A 14,965-nucleotide genomic window follows, 5' to 3' on the forward strand; every position below is an offset into this window, starting at 1 on the left:
TGCTGCTGCTGCTGCTGTGGCTAGGCCTGCAAGTTGGGTTCCTGCCATCCTCTCCTTAACTGCTTCCCTTTAATGTGCTGTGTTGAGCTGTACAAGACAGTAACAAATCTTGCACTCTGTATCCTCTGGCTGTTTTCATAATACTAAGTAAGGCCTGTGGAATTATGAGCAATGTTTTCTGCCTCAGTTTTGCTCTCTGACTGTATAGATCAAGGACTGATTATTCTGATGTCTCCGGTTTGGTAACATGGCAGGATTGCTGTCAAGGTGTTCCCTCCTAAGTCACCAAGCTACCCCTGGAGGGATTTAGAGCATTGAGTGGAGGGATCTCAGTCCTATTCTCAAAAACTGTTTTGCAGACGGACAACAGAATCCTGAAAAGCAAAACAAAAATAGGTGTGTGCCACGGCAGGGACTGCGAATCCTGGTGTAATGGAAATGTTTGACTAGCTGTCCCCCAGGGCTGAAGGGCTCTGTGGACCAATGCTGTCCCAATGTGGTCCTTTCAGATCAGAGCGAGGAAGAGCAGAAGTGGAGCTCGGCTCAGATACATGGAACATGTCAGACACCACACTTGCACATAGTCACTTGGTGTGCTGGTCAGAAACTGGGCTGCTTCCCAAATGGAGGTCAGCTGTGAGGCCCGAGTTACCAGCCGGTTTTGTTAATGGCTTAGATGTGCCATGTCCCTGTAAAAAATTCCTCTGCCAGCTAATTCATTCTGACACGCTAGCTTTAGCTTGTCAGCTGGCCTTCCCCAGAGGTCAGTCCAAGCTGGTGTGCACACCCCTCCGCACACCCATATTCATGCCTGAAGTCAGCCGGAGGGAGTGTGGACCCAGTAGGAATGGCAGCGAGCGCACTCCGGGACCCTTCTCTGTGGCTGGCTGTTAGATTCACCGTCTTCCATGCCAGACACTAGGGTCTTAATGATTTTTTTATGACAGGAGTGCTTGGATGCTAAACCCTGTGACCGGGTAAATGCAGGCTAAGGAGAGGCAGGGGCAGTGCAGGAGCTGGGCTGTGTTCATGCCCTTCTTTCTGTGGCCTCCAGTGACTGCCTCTCTCCACACTGACTCTAGCAGCCGATGCTTGCGAGCACTGTTGCTTTTCTGGACTGAATCCTGCCCGCTTCTCACATAGGACCTTCTCTGCTGCCTTGTTTCCATTGCTGTGAGCTGTGTGTGTCTGTCCCCGGTCATCTGGTTTGTGGAAGGAGTCTGCACACGATCTTCTCCTACCTCTATTCCTTTTTGCCATAGTCAGGAAATCTACCACAAATCAAATATATTTAAGCTACTTTTATTTTGCCACAGTTCCTTTTACAGTCTCCCAACAACTGGAGGACAAAATCCAAGTTTATTTCAGCCTGGATGAGGCTGCGTGAAAGACAATCTGAGAACACTAGCCGGAAGCCAATGAGTTCCCTTATTGACTCCACCAAATAGGCTGTTGGACTCTGGGGTCATTTGAAACTCAGCACCCTGTATGCGCACTGTCACCCAGAAAGGCCTGCTGCCTCCCAGTCTCGTGCTGACAAGAGTTAGCATTGTTCTCCACACGCTTTTCTCTTCGGGACCTACAGAGTATTTATGTGAGAAGGGGGTGGGGCCGTGTGTTTGAAGCCTGTAAAGGGCTCCACCATGGCTGTTCCTCTGGACGCCGTCCTGGAGTGGAGCCCGGGTGAGGCTCTAGGACCTGTGTTCTGTGACCTCAGTCCTTCAGAAAGCTGACACCTGACCTCTCTAACAATCTTTAGGTCAGATTTGATTTGGAATGGGTCAGCCTTGATGTTGGATATTGTTGGTGATTTTGCCAACAGAATTAAGGGGACCTATATGAGGCCTGCAGGGTGGTAGCCCTGAGCCGGTGCCAGCTTTACCTGTCTTTGTTATCCCAGATTAGTCCTTGGCTAGATCCACAGAGAGTATTTTCTGATTGACCGTTTCCTTTACAATGAAACACACTCCATCCGCCAAGATGTTTAGTTAGCATGTTATTAAAAACTGGGCCAACAACCAGTTGTGTTGGCTCATACCTTTAATCCCAAAGACAAGTGAATCTTTGCGTTCAAAGCTAGCCTGGTCTAAAAACAAGTTCTAAGCTGTCAGAGCCATACAGGGAGACCCTCTCTCTAAAATAAAATAAAGTCTAGGTCAGTGAGATGGCATTGAGAGTAAGGCATGTGCCACCAGGGCCAACATTCTCAGTTGGTCCCCAGCGCCCACGTGGTGCGAAGAATGAAGTGACTGCTTTGTCCGCGCTGTGGCTCACACTGCCTACCGCCACGCGCATACACAGAAAGTCAGTACATTGCTGTGGCTTTTTTTTAAGCTACAGACTATTAGTGTGGAGCCATTTGGAGAGAACCAAGAAACATTGTTGGCCATAGAAATGGGAGGCACAAACAGTCCGGTGCCACATTTCAGAGCAACTGAGCTGCATGGTAGATCCGCAGTGGCGGTGTCATCCCTGCCTCCTGAGCACCTACCTGCTCTGCGCCGACTCTGAGAGGCCGCAGGGACTGGGGGTGAAGGAGGCTTTTCAGTCTTCCAGAGCCTGTGTAGTAGAATTGTCCTGGGTGGTGTCGGGGACTGTGAACTAGGGTAGCTGAGTCCTTGCGTGAGGTCACAGCTATCCAGTAGTTACCCCTAGGCCTGACTGCAAACCTCAGTTTGTCCCATTGTAATGAAGGACAAAGGGATCTTTATTTTTAACTAATTATGTGAAAGTGTACATACTGATGGGGTATATATATATATATATATATATATATATATATATATACTGATGGGTCTATATATGTGTAACGTGTGTGTGTGTATATGTGTCTATATGTGTCTTCATATCAGCTCACATTCTAAACATTTACTATTTAATAGAGGAAATGTTTTTTAAAAAAGAAACTGAACACCATTACCCATAGCCCCCTGCTGTTCAGTAGAACCCAGAGCAACCTTCTGTGTGTTTGCTTCTTTACTTCATCTATTACTTTATTGGGGGGGGGGGGGGGCTTGCACACGCAGCAGCCCGAGAGTGCAGGCCAGAGGACAGTTTTCAAGAGTTGATTCTTCTACCATGTGGGTCCTAAGGATCAAATTCAGGTTGTAAGGCTTGGCAGCAAGTACCTTGACCCACTGAGCCATCTTCCTGGCCCTTACTAATTGGCATTTCCCTATCCCTGCTTCCCCAGACTCTGGTAGCCATCATTCTACCCTCAGCTTGTTTAGATTCCACAAATAAGTGAGGTCATGAGGTACTTGGCTTTCTCTGCTGCGTCCTAACTGGGTCTCCATATTCATCAACTGGATTTTATCTTTTTCTTGTGGCTAAATGGAATATATACTGTGAGACTGGATTCATCTGACAAAAGGATCCTTAAAGAGAGAAAGGGATGGAAGTTTCTAAGTGTCTGCTAACTTTATCCCATTAAAGTCTTTGTGTTTCCCTTTTCATGTGGTCACACCACAGTCCACTGAGAGGAGAGCCCACCCCTAATCTTGTCCTTGAAATTGCCGCCTGAAGTTTCTGTTGCTAGGACTCAGGTCGGGAGAATAAAGCTGGAGTGAGACTCCTGGAATAACAAGCATGGGTGCTCCACTTCTGAGGAGGAGCAGAGCGAGCAGAGCGCTCAGAGCACAGCCTCCTGGGGTGCCCTCAGGATCAGACGTGCTTGACCTCGTGGCCGTGTCTTCAGGGCAGTGGCTGTGCTTTGGCAGTGCCTAGAAATTGGCTATGACCATGTGCTTAGAAAGAGACCACTCCCTCCGCTCAGCTCGGGAGCTCTGCAGAGAGTGGGTGGGGTGATGGCTGTTCTGCTGGAACTGTTCACAGCCATGACAAGACGGGAAACTGCCTTGAGATGGGGAATGGAGTGTTGCCACAAGATACCAGCTTCAATTCCCGCCAAAATGCAAACATGTACACATCCAGGCTGTGTTCCTGGTGTAGGAGACTCAGGGAGGTGGGCTACACCGTGGCTCCTGTCTTCCAGACACTCAGCTGGCGCGTCCCCTTCTGTCCTCTGAGAAGGAAATGACATTGCCCTCCTCTTCAAACTCCCTCATACCTGTCCTTTGTCCCTTTAGATACCTCTAACCTATTTGGAAACAGTGGCGCTAAGACATTTGGAGGGTTTGGCAGCTCATCCTTCGGGGAACAGAAGCCTGCTGGTACTTTCAGCTCTGGTGGTGGAAGCGTGGCATCCCAAGGCTTTGGATTTTCCACTCCAAATAAAACAGGTACCCCACAAGTATGACTCGTGTGTGTGTGTGTGTGTGTGTGTGTGTGTGTGTGTGTGCATGCATGCGTTTGAGAGCTTATGTAAGGTAGACCTCTGAGAGGCAGTGTCCTTGGGTGCTTATATCAAGGGAGGGGATTTCAGTAAGGAGGAAGTTACTTTGTTCTCCAGTTTATTTTTGTATTTATTGAGTGTCTTCTGCATTTCTAACACATAAGACATACTTTTAAAAAAAGAGGAGCCAATGGTGGTGGCACATGCTTTTAATCCCAGCACCCGGGAGGCAGAAGCAGGCATATCTCTGAGTTCGAGGCCAACCTGGTCTACATAGTGAGTTCTAGGCCAGCCAATGCTACGTAGCAAGACCCCCGTCTGCAATAAAACAAAACAAAAATTTTTCTTTTGCAAAGAGGATATACACACTTAAAAGAATTTAATCTTGGGCTGGAGAGATGGCTCAGCAGTTAAGAGCATTGCCTGCTCTTCCAAAGGTCCTGAGTTCAATTCCCAGCAACCACATGGTGGCTCTCAACCATCTGTAATGAGGTCTGGTGCCCTCTTCTGGCCTTCAGGCATACATGCAGAGAGAATATTGTATACATAATAAATAAATAAATATTTTAAAAAAAGAATTTAATCTTCTCAAGCAAAACTATCAAAATATTTAATAATTGTGGAAAAACCAATTAAACATGGCAGTACATGCCTATAACCCTAGCATCTGGGCCACCCTTTTTTTTTAACTTTTACTTGAAATATATATCTATAACCAGTTGGTAGTGATGCCTGCCTTTAACCCAGCACTCAGGAGGCAAAGGCAGGTGAGTTCAAGGCCAGCCTGGTTTGGTTTACAGAGTGAGTTCCAGTACATCCAGGACTACACAGAGAAGCCCTTTTTGAAGTCTCAAAAAGCAAACAAAAGAAGTAATACACCTCTATAAACTTTTTAAAATAATTTTTTACACATTTTAAAAGAACAGTATACATTAATATGACATGCTATTAATGTTTATTTATGTATGTGATTTTTGCCTTCTGTGTGTCTGTGCACCGTGTACATTGTGGTGCTCTTGGAGGTCAGAAGATGGTCTTGGATCCCCTGGAACCGGGTTGTAAGCTCCTACGTGGGTGCTGAGAGCCAAACCCAGGTCCTAGAAGAGCAGCCACTGCTCCTAACTACTGAGCCATTTCTTCTGCCCCATAAGACATGTTGCTAATTTCTCTCACCTGCCTGTCTGCGGTCTGTAGCTACCTGCAGTGCTGTGCTGTTGGTGGGAGATGGTTGTGTTGCTGCTGAGAAGCCTATCTAGAGCAGCCTGCCTGGGGGCCTGGGGGGGAGCAGGGTTGAGTGTCTGGCCCCAGCCCCTGTCTGAGGAAGTGACGGACACAGCTCAGAAGGTGGCCCTGAAGTGCAATGGCTTCCAGACACGTGCTGTGTCGAAGACCATGGCTTGGCAGCTTGGTCCTAGGTGGCCGATTTTTAGTATCTTTCCCTAGGAAATCAAGCTTTGCAGCTTTGTTTGGGATATACACATACTGAATAATTTCAAAATGAAAAGGCCACAAAATTTTTAGCTCTAGTTTAAAAAGTATGGGGCTGGTGCTACCCATACCTCAGAGTCAGCATGGTCCCCTTGCTGACTTTTCTCAAAAACCAAGGTGGGCGGCTCCCGAGCAGTGGCCTCCCAACACAGCTGTAGAGCATACACATGAAGATCTGAGAAGTGTTGCTGGTGACCATTGAGCCTTTTCCATCTCTTTAGGCACCCGGTGTTTCCTTACTCCTGTTGTCTGGTGTGTGGTTCTGTGCTCCGAGTTGTGTCCCAGCAGATTTGGATTGATCCTGACATTTTGTGTCTTCTGTCTTAGAGAAAATATATCTTCCACCCTGAAAATTAGTTTCCCCATTCTGGATTTTCTATTTGCTGAGGGCTCCAACAGGGAGTTTACTGTTAGACACGTGGGTGCCTTCTAAGTGTGCTTTCCCTTCAGGAGAACTGCATCAGAACTACTGCTGGAGGCTACCAAGGAAGGGACCATGGCCTCGCTGCCAGCCAGCCCTGGGTCCGCGCCTGTCCGTCCCCAGTTATTAAGAGTGTGACAGAGCAAAGTGGGACACGGTGGGGCACGAGAGGACGAGAGGTCTGGTCCCGCTCTGCCGCCCACCCATGCTGAAGTCAGATGAGAGCATTCTGAGAGCTCAGTGTCCCACTGCAGGGAGGGCCGGGCTGTCGAGGAAGGAACGGGAGCTCCTGGGAAGCAGCTGCCACCACACCTGAAGCTCAGAGACCTTAGTGTGCACCAGTAAATCTGCTTCTTGGTGGCAAGTTCAGCCTTGCCGGCCGTCTGCTGCTGAACCCCCTCCTGTTTGGAATGAGCTGTCTGTCCCAGAGCTAAGAGGGCACCGTTCTGTTTCATTCAGTAGTCCCAGTGGGGGAGGGGAGGGGGGGGAGAGCATGCGTGTTTGCCTCCCTCCCTCCCTCTGTTTATTCTGTCTGCTCCTTCCTGGGTTACTTTCTGTATCATTATAAACTCTCACCTTTCGCTCACATTCCATCAGGAAGTCTAAACATTGAGTACAAGGTGTTAGATGAAACCGTGAATGTCTAGGAAGAAAGTGAATTAGACCCACGATCAGTTTTAATAATTAAAGTACAGTGGGTTTTCCTAGCACTTTCTTTCCATTCTGTTCATGTTTGTAGTCTACCAGTCTCCGTAGCACAGCTCAGAATTTCACTCAAGGTTTTTTTTTTTTTTTTTTTTTGATTTTTCGAGACAGGGTTTCCCTGTAGTTTCTAGAGCCTGTCCTGGACCTAGCTCTTGTAGACCAGGCTGGTCTCGAACTCACAGAGATCCGCCTGCCTCTGCCTCCCGAGTGCTGGGATTAAAGGCCTGCGCCACCACCGCCCGGCTCAAGGTTTTAAAATACAGAATGGCAACCCAAACACAAGCCGTGGCAGAACGTATCTCCTCAGCTGTGCAGCCCCTCTGAAAGATAGAAACTGTACTCGCCTGACCGCTCACCTGACCGCGCCCGTGCCCTTTGTCTGATCTCTCCTGACCCTGTGACAGAAGCAGTAGAGTGACCGTAGTAAGCCAGATCCACCTCATGAACACTACACTGCTTTCAGTGACAGTGACCCTGCTCCTTAGTCTCGTCACATCCTTGGTGGTCCGGGGTCCGCATTACTCCCTTTAGCACATAGTTCAAAGCCAACAAGTGTTTGAGCTGACTGAGGAAGAAACCGCTGTGCTCCCCCCACACCCCCCCAGTAAAGACCCTAGCATCTCCAGCCAACTCCACATGTCCTCCTTGCCTTTCTCCTCTAAACCTGAGATCTAGAGCAGTATTTTGAAGGTCTGGGGACACCTCACAGCAGATGGTCGTCTCCAGCAGTCAGAGGAGGCTGTCTAGTGCTAACCTGGCCCTGTTCTGCACCGCATGCCTCACGTCTCCACCCTGCCTCTTAGGACCTGGAATCATAGTGTGGACTCCTGACCTCGGTACTCAAACCATCCTCACAGCTGACTAGCCAGGTGCCAGCCTGGTTCAGTTTACCTAAAGCCTTCCTCAGAATGGAGGGTCAGTATGCTTTATAGTGGGGGCTGCAGAGAGAAAGCGCTTGAAAAAGCTCCTCTGTACCTCAAGTCAGGAACACCACAATAGGCACACGGCCACCTGGCTGTAAATAAGTAAAATGCATATGGCTGAGTGCCAGCAGCATCGCCTTGCTTCTGCTGTGGCCCCATTTGTGGGTTCTGCCACAAACCTGGAGCCTCCAGTTTTATTAGTTGGGTTTCCCTGAAGCCAGGAGCCTGCTTGCTCTGTGTGGTGATAAATAATAAATCCTATGCTAGACTGCTATGTTGAGACACAAACTCTGGGGATGGAGTTTCCTTGAGGCGTCCCAGACATCGTGGGGTTGGAAAGAAACCCGGATGGACCTGCAGAGCTCTAGAGCTCGGGCCGATTCGCTCTCACAGGACTTCATGTAAGCTCCATCTGCTTCAGGAGGCACCAGGCGCTCAGCTCTTGGAGCTGCGGTCCCCTCCCCTGGTGGGAGAGGCAGTCTACTGAGGGATTGAGGTTGGGGGTGTTGTGCTTTTTTTTGGGTTCTTGTGTTGGATTTACTGACGGCTTATCTCCCTTTCTCCTCTTTTGATTTGGTTTCTGGCCGCTTGATGCCTTCTCTTCCTGTCTCCTTTTCTTTCTCCCTGTTTCTGTTTGCCTCTGTTTTGCTCAGGTGGCTTCGGTGCTGCTCCAGTGTTTGGCAGCCCTCCTACTTTTGGGGGATCCCCTGGGTTTGGAGGGGTGCCAGCATTCGGTTCAGCCCCAGCCTTTACAAGCCCTCTGGGCTCGACGGGAGGCAAAGTGTTCGGAGAGGGTACTGCGGCTGCCAGCGCAGGAGGATTCGGGTAAGCTGCAGGTGGGACCTGGGGAAACCACCAACTTGTGGCAGCCCAAAGCACCGGGGCCTGGAATTCTTACATTCTCCAAACCAGACAGTGACCTGAAGGCCTTGCATTGAAGTGGGCAAAAGCTCTGCTAGGAGATTCCTTTTTTTTCTCTAAGACAAGGCTCAGTGTAAGTAGGTTCTTAACCGTGGTTGGATGTTGGCCACATTGCTGGCTGCCAGTGCGTAGCATATAGGTCATTGATACCTTGTTCTCTGAACCAGGTGTAGCTGCAGCCAGGCCTATGCCTCAGGTAGTCCTTATATTAAAGTCCTGAAGAAAGCTCTCAGCGCGTCTTCCTCTAGGATTGTTCTCTTGAGACGCCTGTTAGCCTTTACAGACACCTCTACTGTCCCATCCCAGCCTGACCCAGAGTGGGGTGCCCTCCACACTGCTGCTGTCCTCCTGGCTGCCAACCAGCTCCTCATGGCCTGCGCACATCAGAAAATGCCAGGCAGGAATTGGCTTCTAGGCCCTAGAATTTGAGTCTGGTTGCCAAAACCCCGAGGAAAGAAATAGCCTTTGCTATACCATAAGTTTCAACTTAACGTATGTGCTGACGGCTACAGAATCCCTCATTTCAAGGAGATGCTGATGCCTAAGACGCGCCTGGACAGGGTCTCACTCTTGGTGCTCGGCTCAGAACAGAACTGAAGGTTAGGAGTAATGGGTGTTTACCCTAAAAATAAAACATGCTCTTACCAAGCTTGGCTCCACAGAGGGGTGCTAGAGTGCTCAAGGGGAGTGTGCAAGTGGTGGCATTTCTTAGATTTCTGTGGAGGCTAAGGGACCTTGGACACTTCTCCTCAGGAAACTGTAAGAACACAGTTAAAGGGACCTTTCAAAACAGAGTTCAAAGCCGGGCCTTTAATCCCAGCACTCGGGAGGCAGAGTCAGGAGGAGCTCTTTGAGTTTGAAGCCAGCCTGGTCTACAGAGTGAGTTCCAGGACAGCCTACAAAACTACACAGAGGGGCTGGAGAGATGGCTCAGAGGTTAAGAGCACTGCCTGCTCTACCAAAGGTCCTGAGTTCAATTCCCAGCAACCACATGGTGGCTCACAACCATCTGTGATGGGGTCTGGTGCCCTTTTCTCGCCTGCAGGCATGCACACAGACGGAATATTGTATATATAATAAATAAATAAATATTTTTAAAAAACTACACAGAGAAACCCTGTCTTGGGGGGGGGGGGTTCAGACCCTCCCAAAGCCTGTGTTTTCCACAGATCTGGTGGACTCCCATCTGATAACGCTGGGAGTCTTGAGGCTCTGCGCATTTATTTGAAAGGAGCTATTAGCTTTACTAGTAGAGACGTCTCCTCAGAGGGTTGGAAGTGTAGCTCAGTGGTAGAGATTTGCTGAGCATGCTCACAGTCATAAATGACATCCCCAGCACTACCTTCAGAAAGCTAGCTTTTTTCCTGTATTGGTAGCAGATGCCTGTTCAGGAGACTGAGGAAGGAGGATTGTGGAATCTGAGGCCAGCATCCCAAAAATAGTAATAATAAAAACAGACTGGGGAGATAGCTCAGTCAGTAAGTACTTGCCACAAAAGCACAGAGACCTGAGTTCAGTCCCCACCAACATAAAGAGCCGAGCATGCTGGCACATGCTTTGTGATTCCTGCACTGAGGAGGTCCATTTCTGGGGCTTGCCAACACACTGAATCTCAGCCCCAGGTCCCAGGGAAATCCTGTCTCGAAAAACAAGGTGGCTAGCTCCCAAAGGATGACGATTGGGGCTAATCCACACACCAGGAAGCTGGAGAGTGTCTGGAATATCTTAGGAATCATGACTGACTGGCACGTTTCCTGGAGCCAGTAAGTACCAATGTAGACATTAAATCCTTGGAAAGAAACCACTAATCTGCAAGGTCCCTGGTGCCATCCTAACTCTGACCCTGACAAAGAGCTGAGGTCACCCCTTCAGAACTGGGAACTGCTGGCTGCCCTTTGAGATAACATTTACCCAGGTCCTGGCTCTTCTGTCAAGGCACCCTAACTCATCCCTGCCCACCTTCTGCAGGAGGCCCCCACTGAACTCCTCAATGATTTTAGTTATATCCTCAACCCCATTTGCTGGACCAAACATGGAGGGAAAACCCATAGGTGAGGTAGCAGAGGAGAGAAAACAATGTCTTTTTTTTTTACATTGTTTTGTGTATTTATTGATCTTGATGAAACAAACAAGATTCTCAGTGAAATAACTTGGAAATGGTTGTACATGCGCGTGTGCGCACACACACGCACACACAGTGAGCAGATGGCTACTTTTGTGTACACAATGCCCTTTACTCATTCAGTAAAAAGAAATAGGCCGGTGATAGTGCTTAGTGAGTAAAAGCACTTGCGTGAGAGCTGATGCTTCCGTGATAAAACCCTTGATAAAAGGAAAGAGTCTACTCTCGAAAGTTGTGCCTGACCGACATCCACGCACAACACATCACACATACACTACACAAATTCTTTTTAAAAGGCAAGTAGAGGACTGGGCTTGTAATCAGTGTAGAGCACTTGCAGAGCTCAGGAAGCCTTGGCTGGGCTCGTGCTCCCACACCTTATAAACCGGGGGTGATAATGTCCCAGTACCGAGAGATGGAGATAAGAGGGTCACAGGGCATGGTGGCACAAGCCTTTAATCCCAGAGGCAGGAGAATCTCTCTGAATACAAAGCCAGTCTGGTCTACCTAGCAAATTCCAGACCGATGAGAGTTGCATAAAGAGACCCTGTGTCAAAAAAAAAAAAATCAAGTTCACAAAGTCCTCCTTGGCAACATGGCAGGTTCAAGGCCAGCATGGGATTCATGAGAACCTGTCTCAGGAAAATAAAGAACAGTAAAATGAATAGAATCACCAGACTCCATGGCATTAGCTTGTGAAACCAGCCCTCAGTAGACTGAGGAGTGTTTGAGGCCAACCTAGGCAGCATAGCAGAATCCAAAAAGAAGCCATAACAGAGTCGAGGCCAAGGAGGACCTGGGCAGGTGAATGGGCAGAGCAGGTGGTGATAAACGGCAGCTTAAATGGATGGCCTGAAAGTGGGGGCTGGAGGGGAAGGAGCGTGCTGTGTTTGGAATTACTGTCAGTGGCTAAGGACTCCTGCCCAGACTGGGGCAGATCTCACACTGCATTCCTGATGCCCTTTCTTCCCAGAGCCAAGGTAAAGGCTTTCTCTGGGCTGGAGCCCATTTTCCCTGAGTCTTTAGCTCAGTACAAGCCTGTCACCGTGAGTCATATGTGGTGCGTGTAAGCTAGTGACGGTGAATGAGGTGTGCGGGTGGCACAGGGACAAAGGGCCGCACTAACCCTGTCTGTTTCTCGCTGGAACACAGGTTCGGGAGCAGCAGCAACACTGCGTCCTTTGGTACCCTTGCCAGTCAGAACGCCCCCACCTTTGGGTCCTTGTCCCAGCAGACCCCAGGCTTCGGGACCCAGAATAGTGGATTCTCTGGTTTTGGATCAGGCACAGGAGGTAAATGGCTATGTTCCTTTCCCCCTCAAAGAACAGGTGTTCTGGACACTCAGCTCAGTGTCTTAAAAACTGAAGTGGTTGAAAAATACAAAGTTCTTTAGTTAGACTGGCAACATTGTGCCATTCATTACTGAGTTCGTTTTCTCTCAGGATTTGAGAACTCCAGATAATGACAGCCTTACAATTACAAGGCTTTGGATTCAAAGACGGGCATGGGAGCCTCCATGTCTTGTGTGTATGTGCAGTGCTCTGCGTCTTCAGAGAGCAGAGGTCTATGCCCTGGGTTGTCCTTGCACGGACAGAAGAGGCGCACGCAGAGCTCAGCAGAGTTAAGGTGGCTGCAGGGCTAACAGCATAAAAGGAAAGGAAAGGAGACAGATGGATATCAATAACAAATGACACAGCGCGCCTGTACACACACACACACACCCCGCAGCCAGAGCTAGGGACCCTAAAACAGTGAGACAGCTCTTCTCCCAGGAAAGCTCAAGAGGCCGAGCTGAGTGTCCCCTCAGCCACTGTTTAGACAGGGTCGGGGAGGGCTTATCGGAGGACCAAACAGCTGCCCGACCTAGCTCGGTGTTGTAACCTCCTCCTCTCTGTTTTCCAGCGTTCACCTTCGGATCATCTAACTCGTAAGTAGTTGTCTCCTGTGCTGAGTCTGAACCTGACTCCTGCTGGGCTTGTGTGCTCTGCTGTTTGCTGTTTTCAGAGCTAGGCTGGAATGCCAGGTTGAGCAGCAGGTGTCGGGTTTGGGGCTGGTGGCTGGCTGGGGGTCATGAAAGATGGGTGACCTGGGAAGTGGAGCAGGGAAAGGCTTTCAGTTTCCCTGGTGGTGTCCCCAGGGCGGCCCACTGCCTCAGGCTCCAGGCCCGAACACAGGCTTGTCTGTTGGTCTGTCTGCACTTCCTTCAAGCAGAGCGAGTGCAGCTGGAGCAGGGGTTGACTCTGGTGTACTTCCTGCAGGTCTGTCCAGGGCTTTGGTGGCTGGAGAAGCTGAACTGGTGCCAGCATCCCTCCTGGATCCTGTGACCCTCTGTGCGCATCCCTCCCTCTGCAGAGCACACAGGAACAGGCTGTCAAATGAACTTTCTCATGAAAACGCACACCCAGGAAGAAACATTAGAGACCAAAGTGCATCAATCCCTAACTGCCTGTTCGCTCCTTTCAAATTTTACGTCGGGTTTATTTTTTCCTCTGCTATTAAAGTGTTTGGACTGGTTCTGTACAGAATGTCTGTGTGTTTATTTAGGTCACAGAGAAGCCAAGCCAGTGCTGTCCTGGGTGAGCCCTGCACATGGGAAAGGCAACGTGTGGCCGACACCTTTCAGAGGCTCCACCTTAGTGTCTATGCCACACGTCCTTTTGCTTCTATGTCAGGTTCCTCTGAGGGCCACTGTGCCCTTGGGAAGAGGCTTAGAGACACCTCCACGGCAGTCGCAGTCCTGGAAGCAGAAGTGACGCCCGCCCTCTTGTCACAGCCCCTCTGCCCTGAGCCTGGCTGGCCTCAAACTCACAGTGCTAGAGTCGCAGGCTTCCTGGTTTGGGTGGGGAAAGCTCACTGGGTGATGAGAGTCAGGAGCCAGTTTGTCGGCTAAGAAGGAAGACCATGCCTGTGCCACGAATTAAAAGTGGAAGTCAGAGTCGATGAACCGAGAAAAATCAACTGAGAGGTAGCCTCAGAGGTGCCACGGTCCTCTCTTAAGCATTGAGTTGTTATACAGGACTGAGCGGCAGGACAGAGAACGGGTGGCAGAGGCTGCTTCAGGCAGGATCAGGTTCTGCAGGCACTTCCTGCTGTTGGGCTTCACAGAGAGCTAAGGTGGAGCAGCTCGGCCACTTGTATGATCAGATTTGGTTTTGTTTTGTTTTTTGTTTGTTTTGTTTTGTTTTCCCCGAGACAGTTTCTCTGTGTAGCTTTGGCTGTCCTAGAACTCACTGTGTAGACCAGGCTGGCCTCGAATTCACAGAGATCCGCCTGCCTCTGCTCCGAGTGCTGAAATTAAAGGCATGGGTCACCACCGCACAACAAATTTTTGGTTTTTTTTTTTTTTTTTTTTTTAAGCAGGTACACAGAGAAAGCTTAATCTTAAACTCGTCTCTTGCTGAAAATTCCAGACAAATGCCATGAATTCACCAAGCAGCCACAGCAAGGGAGTTCGGCTGTCTTCCAGGCTCCTCTTGTGGGTAGCTGTTGCGGGCCGGCAGCCACACCCTGCCTGTTGAAGGCAGGCCGGTGGGCCCACAGTGGCTCTGCCACATCAGAGCCTCAGCTTGGAACAGTTTTGGATACAGACCATGCTGCATTAACAATGCCCATCGTCAAGCCCCTGCATGCTTGTTGGGGGTGCTGTTGATCAAGGGGCAGAGGTCATTACTTGCCCCCCCTAAACTGAGCATCTGTGGAACCAAACTCGAAGTCACACAAGATCCTGTCCACAGGAATGGCAGACACTTTCACTGAGTTCTGGCTCTGTGCAAGTGCCCTCAGGTACCATTGCTTGGCCCAGCTGTCTGCTAGGGGGGCTCAGGACTGAGTTGTCTGCAATCGTCCACATCCTTCCTGCAATACTGGAGACCTGACCTAGAAACGTCTGTGGAGGCGCAGAAGCAACAGCCGAGCCCTGGAACACACAGGGAAGGTCAGGGTAATGCTAAAGGGACTACAGGCCCAGCCGTTCACTCGTGCAGAAAAGAAGCCGCTAGCTTTATGGGAGTCTCCCTGAGAAACCAACACCTGACTTCTACCCCTAAGTAGCCAACTTCAGTACTAACTTTATTTCACAACTGGTAAAGCAA

General features: G+C 49.6%; 1 protein-coding gene across 3 annotated transcripts in view; it reads left to right on the top strand.

Annotated features, from left to right (window-relative positions):
- Positions 1-13,399, top strand: part of Nup214 (nucleoporin 214) — an 83,622-nt gene extending 70,223 nt beyond the window's left edge. For all 3 annotated transcript variants that reach the window (XM_038336347.2, XM_038336348.2, XM_038336349.2), the window contains 5 exons: positions 4,089-4,241; positions 8,485-8,656; positions 12,027-12,166; positions 12,777-12,801; positions 13,133-13,399. In XM_038336347.2, coding sequence (XP_038192275.1) covers positions 4,089-4,241; positions 8,485-8,656; positions 12,027-12,166; positions 12,777-12,801; positions 13,133-13,166 — 524 coding nt within the window. In that variant the 3' untranslated portion in view covers positions 13,167-13,399. The remainder of the gene's footprint in view (positions 1-4,088; positions 4,242-8,484; positions 8,657-12,026; positions 12,167-12,776; positions 12,802-13,132) is intronic.
- The last annotated feature ends 1,566 nt before the right edge of the window (positions 13,400-14,965 follow it).

This window comes from Arvicola amphibius, chromosome 7 (assembly GCF_903992535.2).
Source record: "Arvicola amphibius chromosome 7, mArvAmp1.2, whole genome shotgun sequence".
NCBI classification, from domain to species: Eukaryota; Metazoa; Chordata; class Mammalia; order Rodentia; family Cricetidae; genus Arvicola; species Arvicola amphibius.